Source organism: Bos indicus, chromosome X, assembly GCF_029378745.1.
Source record: "Bos indicus isolate NIAB-ARS_2022 breed Sahiwal x Tharparkar chromosome X, NIAB-ARS_B.indTharparkar_mat_pri_1.0, whole genome shotgun sequence".
Classification (NCBI taxonomy): domain Eukaryota; kingdom Metazoa; phylum Chordata; class Mammalia; order Artiodactyla; family Bovidae; genus Bos; species Bos indicus.
Window position 1 is genome coordinate 106,500,506 of NC_091789.1, and position 21,549 is coordinate 106,522,054.

The 21,549-nt window shown below is 34.7% G+C and overlaps 1 protein-coding gene across 9 annotated transcripts in view; it reads right to left on the minus strand.

The window, feature by feature from the left end:
* Positions 1-363: 363 nt before the first annotated feature.
* The window catches only part of KDM6A (lysine demethylase 6A), a 179,300-nt gene continuing 158,114 nt past the window's right edge, over positions 364-21,549 (minus strand). For all 9 annotated transcript variants that reach the window (XM_070784831.1, XM_070784835.1, XM_019955824.2 and 6 more), the window contains 6 exons: positions 20,846-20,960; positions 18,143-18,330; positions 17,218-17,359; positions 4,812-4,938; positions 2,384-2,554; positions 364-1,239 (listed from right to left, as the gene is read on the minus strand). In XM_070784831.1, the coding sequence (XP_070640932.1) occupies positions 1,210-1,239; positions 2,384-2,554; positions 4,812-4,938; positions 17,218-17,359; positions 18,143-18,330; positions 20,846-20,960 (773 nt within the window). In that variant the 3' untranslated portion in view covers positions 364-1,209. The remainder of the gene's footprint in view (positions 1,240-2,383; positions 2,555-4,811; positions 4,939-17,217; positions 17,360-18,142; positions 18,331-20,845; positions 20,961-21,549) is intronic.

The following is a 21,549-nucleotide window of genomic DNA, read 5'->3' on the forward strand; positions in this document are numbered from 1 at the left end:
ACTATTATACTACATTTTGGCAGCATCTGTTTATTGATCTGTCATTGCAGAATTGCAACTTAACAATAAACCAGTCTGACATTTTAGGTCTTGAAGTTACATACCATATATATTTCTTTAAAAATAATCATACTTTTGTAAGCAATACTTTACAGTAGACACCTCAAAAATCTACCATAGATGGGAAACTTAAAATGAGAAAAATTTAAGTTCTAAATCTTTATACATATATATCCAGATTTCTATATATATTATATATACATACACAAGTATATATAAAATATATATAATCAGATTTGAAAAATGAACAAAAACTGGGCACTGTACATAAAGTCTTTTTAAAACTCAAACAATAGAAAACTCTTTAAACATTAAACAATTTTAATAAAAGTTTCTGTACAATGCTAAGCAGTTTTATTTACACATAGAAAATGTAATAGGAGTAGTGTTTGAAATTACAGAACTCCTTAAAATTTCAATGGCAGGTAAATCTGGAAAAAATAACAGCATTCCATTCACAAATATCTTCAAGCAATAAATACGTATTTATAAATAGTGTAAATTTACATCAGGATTAGAAACAAAAATCACAAATCTGAAGTTTATTCCTTAGTCTATGTGCAATCCATTATCTTTGTGACTTGGCTGTTAAATTTTTTAAACATTTTATTTAGGAACCAGAAGTGTAATAACCGTCATGGTTTCAAAACAAGACAGAAAAACATAAAAGCAGTAAAAAAGTTCCTTACCTAACTTTTCACATTAAAAAAAAGTTGACCAAATAAAGACTTAAAATTTCTAACTACCTTACAAAGAAATGACCAGCTAGGCTAGTATTTTTTCCCAAGGAAAATTCTGAAGAGGGGAAAAGACAGATGAAAACCAATTCGTCAGCCCAGAAATAGAGAAATATAAAAGAGGTTGTCTTCAAGTCAGTAGTCTGTATTATGTTGCCAGTTTTGTCAGATATATACAAAACATGGAAATTATTATTTTGTTTCTGAAGAACAGCTGATCAGCTTTGTGAGAGTCCTGGAGTAGGAGCAAAGCTCTCCCCTGTCCAGTTGGTTGACACTCCGCACTTGGAAGGTTGCATAGACACAGTTTTCAGCCAGCAGCCTTACGAGATAGCTACAAAAACCAGTGGTGCAGAACTGGGTTACTTCCTGAATAGCAGAAAAGGTCTCGTTTAATGTCCGTGGAACAATATCAAGATGAGGAGGATGGTAATGGAGGAGCCTGAAAATGAAAGTAAAGTATGTTACTTTGGTATATAAATTGTTAATAGTGTTTCCTAGCTCAAGGCTACAAACATGGTCTGTGTATAAAGGTAGGGGAAAGAACAATTCTCAAGAAAGTTCAGCTGCCTGTCACACTCTGTCCAGTATAACCTCTGTTACTGTCCCCCACCTGGCCAATTTTCCTAAGAGTCTGAGACCATTACCCTACTTAGTGTACCCTACATTTTGGTACTTCTCCACCAATTAGTCAAAAACTCTTAAAATGTTATTAGGTTGACCATTTTTTGAAATTGCTTAAAAATTAAAAGGCGGCTTGTAAAAAATAATATAACAAATCAACTATGACTTCCTTGGTGACTTGCTTCAGAACCTAATTCAACTAGATGATAATTTATTTAACAGGTAATTTTCATCTTCTTCAAGCAATCTTGAAGACTATTCAAATGAAAATACCAGAAGCTAAACTTCAAAAATTCAGTTTCTGACCACATATGTAAGAGAAAAAGTATTGAAGGAATTCAACAATTCATAAATTATGTCTATTTCTTATTCATAAAACTATTGATGTGCTAGAGTAAAATGCTTTCCCCTAAGCATCTGCTGTTTAAAATTTAAAACTGTGTGCAATTTATAAAGGTATTTGAATTTCATAAGGTTATTCAACATACCAGGAAGTTAAGCTCCATTGAATATTCCTGTAAAGTTACTACTTCTGGCAAGGACAAGGTTTTAAATAAATACAATTAGCTCTAAAAGCAGAAGTTATTTAAAAGCATACATACTGACTCATTTTGTGGACACTAATAACCTATGTACACAAACATTTTATCAACTGAGATCAAATGACACAAAGGATGTGGCAATGTTCTAAAAGTACACAAAGATTTTAAAATGTAGTTACTGTGACATTATTTAGGGCTGGTCTCACCCAGGAAGAAAAGTAAAAATAAAATATGCCAATTTCATAGAAATAAATACCTGGAAGTGGAGGAGGGAGGGAATATGAGTATTTCCTCATGAAATATCTAATGAGTCAAAGGAAAATTTAAATATTTCATTACCTCCTACTCATCAGGTGGCAGAACAAATCCTGGTGCTTCCCCATCCAGCTAACTATGTACTCACATGTTGGTTTCACTTACTAATGTAAATTGGTCATAGACTTGCATCAGGTCCTCCATTTTGTACTGTTCTAGCACCACAAAATTTTCCAGGTTTCCACTTGTTTTTCTTGCACAATCTTGGCAATGTACTATGTAGGTCTTTCGAGAATTGCTCTCATTAGTGACAAAAAGCAGATTAAAAACCTCCACCTAGTTCATACAAGAGAAAAAGCATTCAATAGATACAGTAGTAGTTATTTTATTGTACTACTTTACTATATAGAGTTCTACTTTACAAGGAGTTGTGGACAGTGATTACTGATTAAGAGTGGGTACTAAGACAAACATAGCTGTGTTTAAGAATTTTTAATAGACTGGGTTTGTTTTGTACCAGACCCAAAGACATAGGTGGGATTGCATCTTTAGGGGAGTGACCCAGGGGAATGATGTACTCATTAAAACCACTGGCAAAAAGCCTAATTCAAAAGTTTGATCAAGGTCAGCCCATTTATTTGTTTTAAATTCAAAACATCAGTATACAATCAGATGAAAGTGATCCTTAATTTCCTTCTACTTCTCAATGATAGCACTGTGTATGGATACTTGTCTTTCCCAATAGACTGAGCTCCTCAAAGATGAAGACTATGTTTTATTCATCACTGAAACTCCAGAGCTTATCACAGAGCTTAATGCTTAGCCAAACCTCAAAACAAACTTGATGGATTCAATCATCTCAAATAAAAATCAACGTCAAAATTACACAATTTCAAGGTTTGGAATGGATCATTAATATCCCTGGCTAATATATTCAATCAAAGAAAATTCTCATGACTTCATCTCTTCTTTGAAATTATGTTATTAAAATCCAAGGGTTAACCATGTTTTTCATTACTATCAATGAGCAATAACAAATAACATAAACCTCATAATCGGAGTTGGAAAATTTGTGAACATTCTTCAACTCGTCTCTCACTTCTGCTATTTAATGAGTTGTCTTGTGAATTTTACCTTGAAATATCTTTTTAATTCCTCTCCTTCAATATTTCCACTGCCAGGTTCTAGTTTAGGCCTTAGGATGACAACCCTTAACACCACTGCAATAGCTTCTTATCTCCATCCTCTCCAATCACTTTTCTCTCTGAAATACTTACCCAACTTGTGTACTTGCTCAAAAACTTTTGATGGCTTCAACGATCTCAGAGTTAAGTATCAAACTCCTTTAAAATCATTCAAAATGCTCTGCAAACTTCCTACCAAGCAAACTCATAAATGGAATTTACATAGTCTGTGTTCTAGTCATACTGAACTATTTACCCTTTTCTGAAGAAACCATTCCATTTCCATTGCTGTTCCTACAGCTCATAAAAACATTCATTCTACTTTTATTTATTTTATTGGAAAGGAAAATTTGCTTTATTTTTATTTTTTTAAATTTATTTTAATTGGAAGCTAATTACTTTACAATATTGTAGTGGTTTTTGCCATAAATTAATCTTTAGTTGCCTAAAATCATATTCATCCTTAGAGGATGGACTCAAATGTTAATACTTTGGTGAACTCATGCGAATACTAGAAGGGAAAACTCAGGTCATTTTCTCCTCTTCATGTTTTCTTAACAGTGAGACCAACTTTGCATTCACCATAGTCTCATATACAATAGAACTGTTTATAATTTGTCTTCCCTAAGTAGGATGTAAGCTCCTTTAGAGCAGGTACCACATCTTTGTTTCTGCATCTCCTGCAAGCCTTGGCCACAGGAGAAGACTGACCAACGTACTGTGAATTGTACCAGAGAGAACTGAACAATGATCTGCCTGAAACTGTACTGAACTATATCCAGTTTACTGGCATCTGTCTACACCTGGAGTGTTCCCAGTTTAAAATTTCAAGATTTAACTTGACACTTATCATCTGTTAAACACAGCTGTCCCTCAGTATCCATGAGGATTGGTTCCAGGACCCTCCATGGGTACCAAAATCTAAGGATGCTCAAGTCCCTTACAAAAAATGGCATACTAACTGCATATAACCTACGCACATCCTCCTCTATACCTAAATCATCTCTATATTACCTATAATACATAAAACAAAATAGTTGTTGGTGTATGGCAAGTTTAAGTCATGCTCTTTGGAACTTTCTGGAATATCTCCCCAACCCCCGAATATTTTCGATCTGCGGTTGGTTGAATCCACAGATAGGAACCTGTGGATAGGGAGGGCCAACTGTTATCTACCAGATAAATGACTCTAGTAAATACTTTTAGGGTTAATTCAGTTAATTCACAGTTAGTGAAATGGCATTTCACCAGAATAAAGTTTAATATAATAGTTAAATAACAACATGGAACACAATGTCAATTTCAGTAAAATGCATTACATAAAAGTACATTAAAAAAATAACTAAAGAGAAACCCAAACAGGAGAGGTAAGAGGTTTATAAAACAACTGAATAAGAACAATTATTTACCTCACAAATGCTACAGTAATGTGCTGGTTCTTCTTTTGTTCGCCCATGCCATATAATCTCTTTTCCCGCAGCAATGAGAGCTTCCCTCAATGTCTGACACTGCTTCAGAGTTCTCAGAAGACAATACCTAGAGTGTGGGGGAAAGTTATTTGTGACCAGCAACTGAATGTTGAATATTTTCAGCATGAAAGATGTATCAACAGAAGTAATGCCAAGAGATTCTGTTCTAATATCTGTAACTTCATTTTTATTTCATCAATTTTTCAGATATTCTCCAATTTAAAAAATAAGACTAATGCTTAGCAGGTCTGATAATGACAATTATTAGATCATTTACAGTTGAGAATAATTGGCATCTGAATATAAAAATATAATAACCTGACCCCTTGTTTAAATATAACTTGCTAATTTGGGCTCTTATTTGGGCAAGTCAATTAACCTCTTTGGGAGTCAATGTCTCATCCTTGAAATAGGGGTCTGAATCCCAGATGTGAATTCTGTGATTTTAAGTAAAGTAGGAAAGCACATTATTTCTATCAACACTACCTAGACACTTATAAACAGCATCACTAATATGGTTGCTTCTGAAACTTTTGATATATAAGCAAAAAAGTATTTATGGATAATAGTCACCACACAATACAAAAACGGTTTCACTGTAGTGTTGAAGAAGACACTAAATTCCCTGATTTTGCCTTGAATACCGTGAAGTCTTTCATTCATATTAACACAACTGAACTTTCCTTATAATTTACACGTTTTCTAAACTCATGCTAACGATACAGTAAATTCTCACAATTTTTGATTTTCCTATAGTTTGCTATCATTACTTGGAGTTGTTTGCTAAGTTCTCTTACTCTCCTGTGGATCTTAGAGGCTCATGTTCTTCATTTGAATAGAGAAGTTAGACTAGATGATCTGTATGGCACTTTTTAAGCTCTAAAATTTGGAGACAATGAAAACACCCTACAGAAAAGGAAATGGGTTTAGCAACTGAATGCTGTTTGAAAGTAAAGGTCTTATCTGTTTTATGCATAGTCTACTCAGTGCTTAGGACAGTGCCAAACATGTAGTAGATGCTCAATAAATATATGACTATGGAACCACTAATATTTAAAGTATGATAAATTATAGCATTTTGAATTGCAATTCTTGGGTGTTTAACTTATTTATAAACAAAATAATGCTTTAAGACTACGGTTGCAAGTCAAAGCTAAGGGTTGTGTGTGTGTGTGTGTGTGTGTGTGTGTGTATGTGTGTGTAGCTATGCTAGGAGAGAAGCAAGTAAAAATTTATAACATGGCAAAAACAGAGGGCATATAAACTCAGGCTTTGCTGCTAGTTCTTAAACAGTACCTGCTCCTCCGTTTTTCCCTCCCTGTGTCCCATACACTTCATCTCTGAAGACACTGATCTAACAATAAGTTTTTAAAGCAGGGCTTCACAATAAGGTCTTTTTCACAGGAAAACAACGCCCACAACTGGGCAGATACCTTTGGAGATTATATTATAGACTCCACTAGGATCCCAAATGGGAAAATAAACAAAAATAATACAATAAAAATGAATAAGTAATTAAAAATAAGAACCAGACAGGGAGCATGATATTAGATACTTGGCACATATTATACCATTTAAGATTATACCATTTAAGGCTGGTGCAGGAGGCACTATTATCTCCACTCTACAAATAAGGAAACTAGGGCACTAGGACCTTGAGAAGCTGATACTATAAAGCTATTTTTAAGTAGTTGGACTGTTGTTGTTTAGTTGCTCAGTTATGTCTGACTCTTTGAGACCCTAAGACTGTAGCTCGCCAGGCTCCTCTGTCCATGGGATTTCCCAGGCAAGAATAGTGGGTTGCTATTTCCTTCTCCAGGGGATCTTTAGGACCCAGGGATCAAACTTGTGTCTCCTGCCTTTGATGGGTGGATTCTTTATCATTGAGCCACCTGGGAAGCCCTATTGTGCTAGGGGTTTGTAAAAGCAAAAAGTCTCAAGTTTCCCCTCACTATCTTACACTGTATTATTGTCTTTCTGGTCTCCTTTCACATCTTCTTACCCACGCCCCCACCCTTCTCTTTTGAAGATGAGGTTCTCAATCAGCACAGTTCTCCCTCCACAAATACAGAGCCTCGGTTCTGTGGAGACTTACTCCACTCTTTACTCAGCAAATGAACTTTTGGTTCCAATGCTACTACTTTGGCAGGTAGATTGAAGTTTATAATTTATGCAGTTAATAATTTATAACAGTTTCATTTAGAAAAAAAGGTAATATATGACTCTTCTGCAAGAAATAAAGGGTTAGAGCTAAGGCTGCTAAGAATAAGTCCCATGCCAACAGTATTTTGCTTCTGAAATCACAGCTCCAGAATTTTTATTTTGTGAGATACAGGAATCTAAGAAAACCAACAGATCTATTAATCTGATTTGACAATGAATAACCAAATTGCAGTTTCCCCTTTGCCCTTATGTTTTTTACTGAACAGTAAAATTTTTTGTTCCTTCCCATTTTCAAAAGGTAGTGGTTGGAATAGAAGAATTGAGGGAGACAGAGGCTCTTCTGGAGTCCACAGCAAAGAGCAGGTCCTCAAGAAGGAATCTGATTTAACTGAAGGTCAGGGGAAAATAAATAGAAAATAAAGAGATTTAAGGAAAAGATCCTAGGAAAGATACACATATAACAGTCAAAATTTGACTTAACAGTAATCTGTTCTGCTTTGAATAATCCCAGACTGATTTTATATGAAGACAATGTTTGAGTGTATTGAGGAGCTAAAAAGTAAAAGTCAAATAAAATCAGGGTTGCAGTTTCCTCATTTTAGTTTTATGGAATTATAAGTTTATTGCATAGCAATTAAGAATTCAATTTGTTGAACCTATCTATGAAACAGATTCAGACATGGTGAACAGATTTGTGACTGCTAAAGGGGGAGGGGGAGGGGAATTGGGAAGGGATGGACTGGGATTTTGGAGTTAGCAGATGTAAACTATTACATATAGAATGGATAAATGACGAGGTCCTACGTATAGCACAGTTAACTCTATTCAATATCTTGAGATAAATCATAATGGAAAAAGACTGCAAGAAAGAAAGTATATATGTGTGTAACTGGAACTTCCCTGGAGGTTCAGTGGTTAAGACTCCATGCTTCCAATGCAGGAGGCGCGGGTCTGATCCCAGGTTGGGGAACTAAGATCTCACATGCTGAAAGGTATGGCTAACTACATATATATAACTAAACCACTTTGCTATATGGCAGAAATTAACACAACACTGCAAATCAACTATATTTCAATAAAAAAATTCAATCTGTCAAAAAGCAAAATAATAAGTCACTAGCAAAAAGTTAAAGAAGATAAAAGATGCTGTTTCAAATGCATTTTAGGGATGGGGTCAGAAATTTTAGCATTTCAGGAGCTAGAGAAGTTGGGAATCAAACTTCCCTTTGACTTTGCAAGATCAGTCAGGATCAATCTGGTTTTAGGACTAATGTTTTTAGTTGTTTGAATAAAAGATTACACAAAAAGCAGGGGCTATTAAAGGCAGATTTGGCTTGGAAGAAAATCACAAGAGGCTGACTGAGGGCTGGATGTATTTGAGGTTATAGAGAAGAACATAATCCAACCAAAAACCCATTGGGCAAAAATGAAACCTAAAGTGGGATGGAATTTTAGAAAATGGCTTGCCGTAGGCGATAGAAATGAAAATATACTTGAAATATTACAATAAAAAAACTGAAGACAATGAGGACAAATGATTATACACAGTATATTCATAAATCAATACATTAGGCAAAAGACAGACAGACTTAGTATGTCATGGATGCTAAAAGGAGAGGGAAGTAGAACTCTCAAAAGTTTTCATAAAGAAGTTGCCAATTAAAAAAAAACAACAAGTTGCCAATTTAGATGAGACAGGAAGGAGAAGTGGGAGGAAGGCACCTTCCAGGCAAAAGGAATTCCATGAGCAAAGGTAGTGTGGGGATTATTTAGGGACGAAACAACAGTTCTTATGACTTTAATCTTGGGATGAGGTTTCTGGACTAGGAGAATAAAGGAGTGAAGCCAGAGTGGTATTAGATTATGTTAAAGTTAAGAAAACACTGGGATTACTCTGACATTTTGGGGGTAATCTAAGGTTTTCAAAGTACGTTTTCAAATATTGGTGTGGAGATAAGAAGCAGCATGGTTTAACTTGGTATGGCACTTCTAAAGTCTTTATGGTAACAATCTCTGCCACTAAGAAGTAGATGATATATAACTTTTAAAAGTATACCAAGAAGTACCTTGCCTTGCCCAATCTGTCTTACTGAAAGAGCCATGTAGGCAAAGTGAGCCAAAAGGTAAGCCCTCAAAACTTGCCACGTGTCACTCCAGAGGTTAGATTCACCTAGACAGCAGTGAGTATCTAAATGTCAGGAAATCATCTAACAGTTTCATTTAAACCAACCACATGGCTGAAAATCAAGGTCTCAGTCAATGAAGAAATGAATATCTTAAGAATTTTAAAATCTCAGAAAAAACAAGCATGAAAGCAAGTATGTGTTAACCATGAGAATGGAGAGCTTTTGGATTTTTTAGATTTTGTTTGCTCAATGTTATCACAAAACACTGTATGGTTAAATATAACCCAAGGACAACAGCACTAGAATCTATGCTATGTGGCGATACCACTTACTCAGTTATTAGGCCAATAAGCTATGACTGTAGAAATGTAGAACACCTCATATATTCACTGAAACATGGGAATCAAAGGAAAAAGATAACAGTTTGCTTTAATTTATACTCAAAAACTCAGTGCTAGTGATAAAGTATATATTATATAGATAACAGGGTAGATAGGATAATAATCTATAATATGTGTGGGAAAAAAAGGGGAAACAAAAATATTATTAGTTCTAAAAGAGATCAAATCTAGACTAGGGTGTCCCTAACTTGTCTGGATCATAGAATTCATCTAGATCACTGTGAAAGAGATTCCCAGGGTTCTTCACAGAGCTTTGAATTTACTTATTAGGAACAGAGTCTAGAAATGAATTTTAATAAGGGTCTCAAGTGATTCTTATGATTAGGCAAGTAAGAACCAATTGAACCTCCTACTTCATTAGAAACAATGTCTAAAATCTGTTAACAATATTTTTCAGCAAATCACCATGTTTTTATAATCAGAGCCATAAAAGATCACAGAGAAAAAGCCACAGAAAGAGCATAGATTCTGGAGCTAGACTGCCTGGGTTCATACCCCAGCTCTACACATAAAGTCTCAGTCTCCTCAAATGTAAAGAGGGCACATCTAACCATGTACTATTATGAGTACATATGTTATATACATGCTTAGATTAGTGCCTAGAAGTTAGTGATCAATATTTGAACTTAAGTGAAAATTTTCAGTTGTGCTAAAATAATTATTTAAAGTCTATTTTTTTAATTTGAAAAAATTGTGCAATGAATGCCAACTGAAAGTATAATAGTTATACCTTAAAGAACATAAAACAGATCATTTAAAAGGTGTTTGTCTAGATATATTTTATATATCCTATATATATATATCCTATATATAATATATATGTCCCTAATATATTTTAGAGGATAATAAGATATATTAACATGGAAAGACAGTCATAATTCAGTGAACTGAAGGAAGAGTTCAGTAGCTTTGCTTTTATTGTCTTTCTTAATGGACTTCTTTGTGTGGGCACTGGTCTACTTTAAGGATAGCTAATGGTTCAGAAAACTCAACAGCTAACACCTTAGCAGGGATTACCTATCAGCCAGCTAAGAAGATACACAGCCAGCTAAGAGATTCAAATGTGTATCTCAGACTCCTTTTCTAAATAACAGAACCATATATCCATCTGGTGGTTACATTAAAAAGATTTCCACTCAAACATCGTAAAAGGAATTAGAGTTCTACCTGCCTAGAGCCAGCCAAGCTGGTAATCATCACTTCCCACATCTAACCCATTTATTCTTTTCTTCCTTTACTCCCAGTTTCATCAACAAGAATAAATATCTCACTGCATGGCCCAAGCCAAAACCCCAGAAATCCTGATTCCCCTCTCACCTCCACCACTCAATTAATCAACACATCTATTTTACCTTCTATACTTTGTCTTCCATCTTATATGAAATATAACAAATACCTTCTAATATGCCTCTAAATCTTCTGCCCTCCACTGAGTACTTATCTTGCTGGCAAGTGATCTAACATGCAAATTTGATTATTAAAAAGATTAAAAATTCTAAAGGCTTCTCATTAGCAGCTGCTGTCAATGTTAAGTCTACTTGACATGTTTAGCAACAGAATTTTAAATCTATACTCTTTAGCTGATATAAATGATCCAGTAGGGCTTAATCCTGAGAGACATTTCAAAGTTTAGTCTAAAGAAGGAGAAACTAAGCTTGCTTGCAGTATATGGGGTATGTGGAAAAAAGTTTATGTTCATTAAAACAGTGGAAGGAAACCAAGAGAGATGTTAATGCACTAAGCTTCCACTGAAATGTTCCTAAGGAGTTAGGCTATGAACTTTTCAAGTCAAGTTCAATGCAGTATAAAATGAAAGAAGTAATCAAGATAATGAGTATTCCTCTGACTCACGCCAGTGTAGGAGACATCTGGAAGAATGTGAAGGAGAGTATGAAGATGACTGTATTTTAGAAACACAGCTAGGATGTAGAAATTTTGAGATTTACTAAATGACTTACTCAGATGAATGACTTTATGAAATTGCAAGGCTCCAAAAGACTCAACTTGAATTTAAAAGTATAAAGAAAAAAGAAGAATGGTACTGACTTTAAAAAATAACTACAGGTAATTCATGTTCAAAATGATAACAAAGGATTAGCAGGTGACAACAGAAGAGAACATCACGTCCCATTATTAATCACTTGGTGCAAATACAGTTCATAATTTTTTATAATCCTACAATTTTTTCATAAATTTTTCATAAACTCACTGGCGTTGAAACTTGACCTGGGGCTTTTTAGAGTTTTTACTTAGCTCATCAGAGTGACCATTTGTTTTACTGTAGAAATATTAATGTATTTGATTCCAGCATACTGCCACAAACTGGTGGAAGGGTAAAATAAACACACTGTATTATCTTTCTAAATCCAAAGAATTCAGAATATCAAAACGTATTTGGTCTAAGGGGTTTGGGATAAAGCACTATGGAGCTGTAGTACTACTTCCATGAAGCCTTTTCTAAAATGTTCCCCTCTCTAAGAAGTTCCTTCCTCTGTGCTCTCCTATGGTTTTTATTTTAAAACAGTATCTCCATCATTAAACCAAAGATCATGTATTTTTTAACATTTTGACTATTCCCATTATTTTAAGCAGTCTGAGAAGTGATCAGATCCTTCTGTCACCTAGCATGATACCTGAGTTCCAACTCAGTTTATAGATTAAATAAATAAAAGATGAAAAGAACTGGGTAGAGCTGAGTGAGTGTATACGAAGGCACAGGTAAATTTTGCTTAGATTCTTTATGGTTGGGCAGACTTACTATTTAACCATGAAAACCTAAAAATCACACATTGTAAGTTCACACTATTTAAGAATTAAAAGCAGTAACACAAGGAGAAAGTTAAGAAAGAACATCTTTGCAAATCTTTTCCATTCACTTCTTACATCTAGCAGATATTTTTTCTTTGAAAACAGCCTACAATTCGTATCATCAAATGTACAATGAATCAATACATTACTGAAAGATAATTCAGAGGAGGAGAAAGGTGGGTATAAAAATTGCAGTTCACAGTAAAGATGGCTTAAGATACCTAGTGGTAAAAATAAGTAGAAAATTCAAGCACACATCTAAATAAAATGGAGAAATGGCTGACAAGGGAAGTGTGGGTCAGATACAAGGTACAAATGGGGATTTGAAAGAAAGTTTGTGTCTGCACCTTTGTATGTGTAGAATAGTTTGTTGTTGCTGGTGGACTCAGCAAGAGAAGTGACAGGAGCATATTGAGGTAGAAAGGCAAAATACTGTGGACGGTGGAGTGAACAGGAAAGAGATGAAGAAAATGACTCAAAATAGAGGGAAGGAATTATAAGGGAGAACCATTTCTTAAAAATTGGTATAGCTCACAAGCCAGTGCAAGTACTACTTTGTTTGCTGGCAGAATACTAGATTTGAAGAGCAAAGCAATGATGTGGATACAGTTTTACCGTGAAACTGAGCTTGTGGGAAAAGACTCCCTCTCTATTTCTGTAACAATACATTCTCTGTGTTCTCTTCCAACCTTTACCTAGTTCTCCTATTTGCTTTTCTTAAATAGAAGTATTTCCCCAAGTTCTGTCCCCAACTCCACCCCTCCCCTTCCTCTCAAGACCATTTCAAACCACTAGCTAGAAGACCTCCTAGTCAGTCCTGACTTGGCTCTCTGGAATCCTGCATTTCCTACGGCTTCTGATAAACCAGCTTCTATACAACTATTTCACTGGTTCTTCAAACCTGTTACTGTTTCAAAATGAAGCTCCATGTCACAGATACATGCAAGTAGTTTTTATGTAAGACAGATATGGGCTTAAATCTTGGCTCTAACCATGACCATGGGATGCAGAGAGGCACAGCTGAAATACAGACTGGGAACCATTTTGCTCAGTGCCTGGCTAAGGATCAAGCTCAGTTTACTAACTAACATTATTACTAAACCATTTAGAACCCAGAATTGTATATTATCAGCCAGAAGCTAATTCCATTTAACTACCAGAAACATCTTTATGAAACTCAAACTAGATCTTATTAGGTAAAAACTTACTCAAAGCTCTCCAACAGAAAAAACTTAAGTCTGGCACACAATACGTGATTTGCCACTAAGAACTTTCTACTACTCATCACACACATTGTGCTCAAGCCATAATGTACCATCAACTGTTTCAGCACATACACACAAACACACACACAGTAGAGTTGTATCATACAATACATACATTTCAGAGAATTCCGTGGTGGTCCAGTGGTTAGGACTCCAAGCTCTCACTACAATATACATATTTCAACTTGTGCAAATACACAGTAGGGAAGTCAGGAGGGAGGGCAAAGGAGGTAGGTGTTAGGGAGAAAATGAGAGCAGGAGGAGGTGAAGATGTCTAAAGTGAGTATGAATTTACCACCTCTAGACAGTTGGATTTCCTCTAAGCTTCTCACAATGTAAGCAGCTTATCATGCTGAGTAAGATTTCAGAGTTAGTGTAACAGGGCCTCTCCACGAAAGTTAAATATTTTGCCTGGTGCTCTACTGAGGAAAAGAGATTTATTCCCTCGTTTGAGGAAAACATGACTGTGTTGGACCAAAGGAGACATGGTACTATTTAATGGATGAAGTGAAGAACCTTTCTAATGGTCCAAGAGTTTGGTCTTAAATTGGCTTTAGATGCTATACTTCTATCTTCTCCCTGCATCCATGTCTTCACCCTTCACACAAAATATCTGCCTCCCAGAATACATAGATTGCGCTGACTCTGTGGGGCTGGAAAGTACTGAGTGGATCTGTTGTGTTTCTTTCAATCTGTTTATTTTACGCATTATCTTTTACTTCAAGACAGGAACTATGCCGTGTGTGTGTGTACGTGTATAAATATATATATATATATATATGTGTGTGTGTGTGTATATATATATATATATATAAAAAAATATATATAAACACTCTCAGTGCCTAACCCAGAACCTTACATATAGTCAGCAAATACTCATTAAATAAAAAGAAAGTACAAATGAAAGAAGCAGTGTTGGCTAGCAAAATCCCAAATGTAGGGAACTGGGATCAAATGATAGGTAGATTAGACCAAAAGGCAGAGGAGTCAGAGATCAAACTGCCAACATCCTTTGAATCATAGAAAAAGCGAGAATTTCAGAAAAACATCAACTTCTGCTTCACTGACTACGCTAAAGCCTTTGACTGTGTGGATCACAACAAACTGGAAAATTCTTAAAGAGATGGGAATACCAGATCACCTTACCTGCCTTGTGAGAAATCTATATGCAAGTCAAGAACCAATGGTTTCAACCGGACACAAAACAACAGATTGGTTCCACATGGGGAAAGGAGTACGTCAAAACTGTATATTGTCACCCTGCTTATTTAACTTATATGCAGAGTACATCATGCAAAATGATGGACTGGATGAAGCACAAGCTGGAATCAAGATTGCCAGGAGAAATATCAATAACCTCAGATATGCAGATGACACCACCCTTTTGGCAGAAAGTGAAGAACTAAAGAGTCCCCTGATGAAAGCAAAAGAGAAGAGTGAAAAAGTTGGCTTAAGTCAACATTCAGAAAACTAAGATCATGGCATCTGGTCCCATCTCTCCATGGCAAGTAGATGGGGAAACAGTGGAAACAGTGGCTGACTATTTTTGGGGGCTCTAAAATCACTCAGATGGTGACTGCAGCAATGAAATTAAAAGACGCTTACTCCTCAGAAGGAAAGCTATGAGCAACACAGACAGCATATTAAAAAGCAGAGACATTACTTTGCCAACAAAGGTCCGTCTAGTCTAAGCTATGGTTTTTCCAGGAGTCATGTATGGATATGAGAGTTGGACTACAAAGAACTGACTCATTTGAAGAGACCCTGATGCTGGGAAAGATGGAAGGCGGGAGGAGAAGGGGACAACAGAGGATGAGATGGTTGCATGGCATCACTGACTCAATGGACATGAGTTTGGGTAAACTCCGGGAATTGGTGATGAACAGGGACGCCTGGCGTACTGCAGTGCATGGAGTCACAAAGAGTTGGACACGACTGAGCGACTGAACTGAACTGAACCCAAAATATAATGAGTCACTTCCAGTCTTTAGAGCTGTTACATATAAATGGTTTCCATACTGTACCATCCTTTTACCTTTAGTTGATCTGAGTTAGCCTCTAGTTTATGCCCATTTTCAACTTACTATTATCTTGGGTGACTTTACATAATTTTTTCTCCAAAAAGTAACTTCAAACTTACTCTTCAGCAAAAAAGACCAATCTGAGACATAATAGGATAATCCCACTACCAATCACATTTATAGAGTATGGTACCTAAGATCCAGCATTTTAAAGGATTTGTACATTACTTGCTATGACTTGTTTTTTGTTACCTTTTGTCTCCCCCTATCACTTCTGTCTAGGACTAGATAAACTAGTGTAAATGATAAAGGAATAAAATAATACACAGCTACACAATTTTTGTTTGAATAATATTTTAGATTTGGGTTTGAAATCACTTTAAGAAGCTAGGGTTGTTTTCAAAAGACAATATTTTGAAAACAACACATGCTGGCCAAATTAATACAGCTGTAGGAGAAATACTTTAAGGTAAGTACTATTTTAACAAAGATGAAGACAAACTAATTTTATTAGTGAGTATAAAGCGGTGTATTTCAAAACGAGTTTTTGAGATCAATTCTTTAAAGATACTGGTCAAACAAATACGTTTGGGAAATACAATACATTATAATCCTTTTCCCCCACTCAAAAATTATACCAACCCTTACAGTCTCTAAAACATTTTACCAAAAATTAAAAAAATAAAGGGCCTGTTGAACTTTATGTGATGTGAAAGCATCTCAGCCGTGTCCGACTCTTTGCGACCCCACGGACCCATGGAATTCTCTAGCCAGAATACTGGAGTGGGTAGCCTTTCCCTTCTCCAGGGGATCTTTCCAACCCAAAAATAGAACGAACCCAGGTCTCCTACATTGCAGGCAGATACTTTACCAGCTGAGCCTCAAGGGAAGCCCATTGAATATATAATCCATTATTCCCATATTTCTTTGACCAGAGTTCCCCACCTTTTGGGGTTAGAAGTAGTAGTGGTAGAAAATACTCTGGGGAAACACTGCTATATAGCACTGTTTGAAAATATTACTCCTAAAAAAATTTATAAGGTAGCTAGGATAGAAACTATGATAATAAATGAGACGCTTACTGGGATATATGTATTCATGTAACTTGTATTAAGTGTTTAAAGCAGATAAGAAAAGGGACAATTATAAGATGGATGATTTAATTAAAATTTTTTTAAAAAATTAAAATTTAAGCCAAATGCCTATATTAAATGCTAATTTTCTGTACCAGAAAATATTCTGATGCCATTCCCTCCCTCTGATACTAAGTGTAATCTTTCACTATTAAAACTAAATTTCTCCTAGGTATTGAGTGGTTTCAGCACAGGTTTGTGAATCTACTGGTTTAGAATTATTTGTGCCTTTGTTCCTCTTTGTACCACAGTGTACTATTTTGAAGGGAAAAATACTTTTAACATGTGGATTCTCTTATATTATGTTTTGTTAAACATCTGGACCATTTTGTTTTGATGTCAACATAATTCTATGGGGCGGGACAAAGTACTGAATAGTTAACACTCCCCAAAAAGAGAGGGACTACAGCAGTTTTAGAAAGCACTTACTTAATCATTTCAAAAAGCTTTGGATCTGAGACCTTGATATTTCGTGCCATATTCCAGGAAAGATGAACCATGGGTACTATTGACTTCACACTTTGCAATTTGTTCCATTCGTACCGTTCCACTGCCAATTTATATTGGCAGGCTAGGAAAAAAAAAACAGTTATAAAGCAACTCAAAGTACCAAAGATATGAAGATAACCACTATCACTTTCTTAGGTGATACCATCAACACCAATTCTAAAAATTGTACAATATTACAAAAATATTTTTAAGGTTAAAAAAAAATAATTGTGATAATAGTAGTGATCATGTAAAGAGTGCTTACTATAACTTTGTGCCACACACTGTGCTGAAGTATTTCACGATATTATACCATTTAATCTTTGCTGTTATCTTATTAATTTTATCATTTCCATTATACAGATGAAGAAATTGAGGCCCAGAGAGGTTCTGTAACTTGCCCAAAGTTGCAAAAGCCAGGTTCTGGTCCTAATCCAGGTTTTCTGGCTTGGTAGGCCATAATCTTAATACTGCCTAAAGGCAGGCATAATTCAATTCATAACATAATAGGGCTAAATATACATGACATATCAGATAATGAAAGATTTCAAAGACTGCATAACCACTGTACTTTGCTTTCTCCCATAAAGGGTTTCCTTTATAAAACAAAATCAGACACTCTAAAAAATTACTGAAATTATCTCTTTCTTGTACATAAAACACAAATTTATCATTTGGTGAGATCTACAATCTTGGATTTCTATTTGTTAACTTACTATCTTGTACTACAAGTTAAATTTTTACTCAAGGAGACATTCTTCATCTGATTTCTAGTGAGCTACATTCCAAGAAAAAAAGAATAAACTCATCAGATACAATCCTTTATGAACTAAAGTGTTTTTCTTAAAGTCATAGTCTAAAATACCTGTAAGTGGACCAACATTCCAAGCAATGTTGTTGCACCAGCCAATAGCCTGAACCCAATGCACAGTGCCTGCATTTATCCAGACCAAATCTCCAGGTCGCTGAATAAACCTATATACCGGAACATTTGCTTCATAAAGATCTTCAAGGTTGGGCCACCAAGAACCCATTAGGAAATTCAAATTATTTCTGAAATAAGAAAAAATATTACAAATGGATCAAGTACTTTAATAAGCTCCTTACATGACTGAAAGACAATGTCAGAAGTTTTAAAAAATACGGTTATTCATTGCACTGAAATGTACAGCTTATACAATGAGAAACTGTAGTATATAAAGTGAGTGAAATTAATTACAGTTAAGTAGTGGATTACTTATCTAAATATCAGTATTACTACCTTCAGTTGATTTTTCAAAGATCCAAATGAAATCAAAACCTATTTTAAGTAACACTTACATACATTAACCTTTAATTTCATTTCACTAAAGTCTATTTTGATTAAACCCTTTTCCTTGGTGCACCTAGAAATCTCTAAAAGGCAAATGGAAGGTGGGGTTGGCATCAAGCTATTTAAATCCATAAACAGGAACTCTATGGCACATACAAATTCATTTTCGGAGGAAAAGTAGAAAAGAAAGCAGAAATGTTCTCTATTGCTGTTTTGAATCCTAAGCAGGAAAGGAGGATAGCATATCAGTCTCTGTACAGTTTTGATGACTGATTGACTAAAATGATGCAGTTAAAAAATGAACACTCATACACATGCACAAATATTGATAACAATCACCAACACCACCACTATACTTTAGAAACAACACGTTACTAAGCTTTTCCTTTAAAATCTGGCTTTTAATTCTATTTCATCATGATATGAAATATTTTTACAACTACAGTTTAGAAAAACTTGTCTGTAAAGCAGAATACGGTTATAAACAAATCCTAGCCCTACTTATCCCATGTGTTGTTGTTTTAAAACTGGAGAAAACTTTCTATTCAAAAGCAAGCAAGCAATCAACACCATCTAATAATCAATAGCTAGGGTAAAAAAACAACTCAAGCTAATAACAACGACAAAAAGCCAAGTATCTTCTCTATCATATAGTCAAGTGACTGTTATTTCATGACAAATATAAAGTCATAAAACAAACTATACAGATATGGTCGAATCAGTTAATATTACAAGTAACAATCCTTGTATGAAACAAAATTACACTGAAATGCAGAGGTAGCAAGTGGTATTTCTGAAACAGTTAAATTTACCTAACTCTTCAGACTTTTTTATTATCCCCATGTTCAAGGTTTTTAGACATCATCTGCCTATTCCAATTACCTATTCCCAGGTTACCTCTCCATTCAGAGAGAAAAGAACACTAAATCCTAAAAATAGTCAATCCTACTCAGAAATAATGAAAAACAATCACTGTACTGTAGCTACAACAATATACTAAATAGTATCTCAAAGTTTAAGAAATATAAATATTTCTGAAGCACCATAGGGATTTTCTGTATGATACAGTTCTTTCTCTGCTACCACCAGACTGCTGGTCCAGTAAAGATTAAAATGGATCAGGTTATTTCATAAGAGCATTTGACTCTTTAAAATTCCACATCTTGAGCTTTCTTACAATTAAAGGAAACCTATATAGTAAAGAAAATAAAAGGTGATTACCTTCTGCTTGTATATAAAGAAATTCTGTCATATTATGGTTGTTTTTGGAACTATATTTATATAGTATATATATTTATATATATACATTATATAGAGTAAAAATGTAAACTATATTTATATTTCATACTAAATCAAGATATTTACAGCAAGGATCTTTTAACCCAAAATTTGCAAACTGTAAGTCAGTATGTATAATAGGTGTATAATTAATTTTCAAAGTCTTGCATATATAAATGTTTTAGGTGGTTTTCCCTCTCTTTATCCTACGGGGCTGGAGAGGAAATAACACCAAATATATGTATAATTTATATTTTTAGCTATAGTAATTTTCCAATTTTATTACAAATGGAAAAAAAATCAGGATCTTAAGTAACGGAGTAATTTTTTAAACAAAATAAGACAAATAATTAAATTTAAATTAATGAAAACAATTCCCAAGTACCCTTTAACAGAAGATAATTAAACAAAGAGTTTCTAGGAACTAAAGGAAAGGAACATTTTCACTATGTGAATTCTTTCAAATCTAGGTGACAAAATCCGAAGCTATTGTTTAAATCTTCTAAAATTGCTTTATAAGAAAAGTTGCCAATGTAGTTTTAAAAAGAATTTATGTCATGATGATACAGCTAAGAGTAATACATTCAACTTTAAGTTATTAACAACCTCTAAGGGTGCTCAATTATAGAATTCCTTCCATTTCTAAAGCCATTTATCTAAGAACAATGTTTCTTTTCACATAAACAAGTATTTATTATACATCAACTGCTTAATTAACCCAGTAAACAACTCAACTTTCTACCCATTAAATTCAAGACTATCACTACTGCATGAAGTGGTTTTAAGGTATCTTTCTTAAAATACTCCCAATAACACAAAATAATAGGTTTATAATCAAATCATTTTATACATCAATTTTCTGCTGAATGGTAAGTGAAAACTGCTTACATGCATTAGGATATCCAGCTTAGTAAGTTGCCCTTTACAATAATTGTTTTCAAATAATTATGTTTAATAAAATTCAGTTTGGAAACCTACTTTTCACAGAAGTCATTCAGAACACCCCAGTAACCTTCCGGAACAACAAACCATTCACAGTCACCTGGACCAATATTAATGTTAACTGAACAGAAATTGTTATTTTCTTGATGACCTGAAATGTGAAAAGAAAAAATAATCAGCATACAATAAATTCTATAGAAAAATGTGTCTTAGACATGTTCAACAGAAAATGCTCCTGTGTTATTCAGTTGTTTATCAGTATATGTCAAGTCTTAGAGCTGAGTATGGTCAACTCCTAACTTTTTGAGTAGCAGCTCTGTGGAAGACAACCTAAATCATGGTTAAAAGCTTAGGTTGTGAAGCCAGGTTCCTTGGCTTAGTTATTATGTGACACTGGGCAAGTTTCTAAACCTTTCTGATTCAGTTTCCTATAAGATTAGGTGATAATGATTCCAGTAAGTCAATGGGTTGTTCTGAGGAACAATGAAATAAAGACTGCTTTGAATACTGCCTAATACATGGTAAGTAATAAATATTAGCTATTACTGATATTATTACCACTTCTTCCTTGTGAACTAATTCCCATTTCTCACAAGTAGCATTAGGACATCAGTAGAGAGGCAAGATGTCTGATTTTCAAACTGTATGCAGTGGCAGGAATGGTGTCAACAAAAATGGCCAAGGAGGGAACTTGGGGAACTCGCCAGAAATACCAAACAATAAAAATAACAAAAACACCT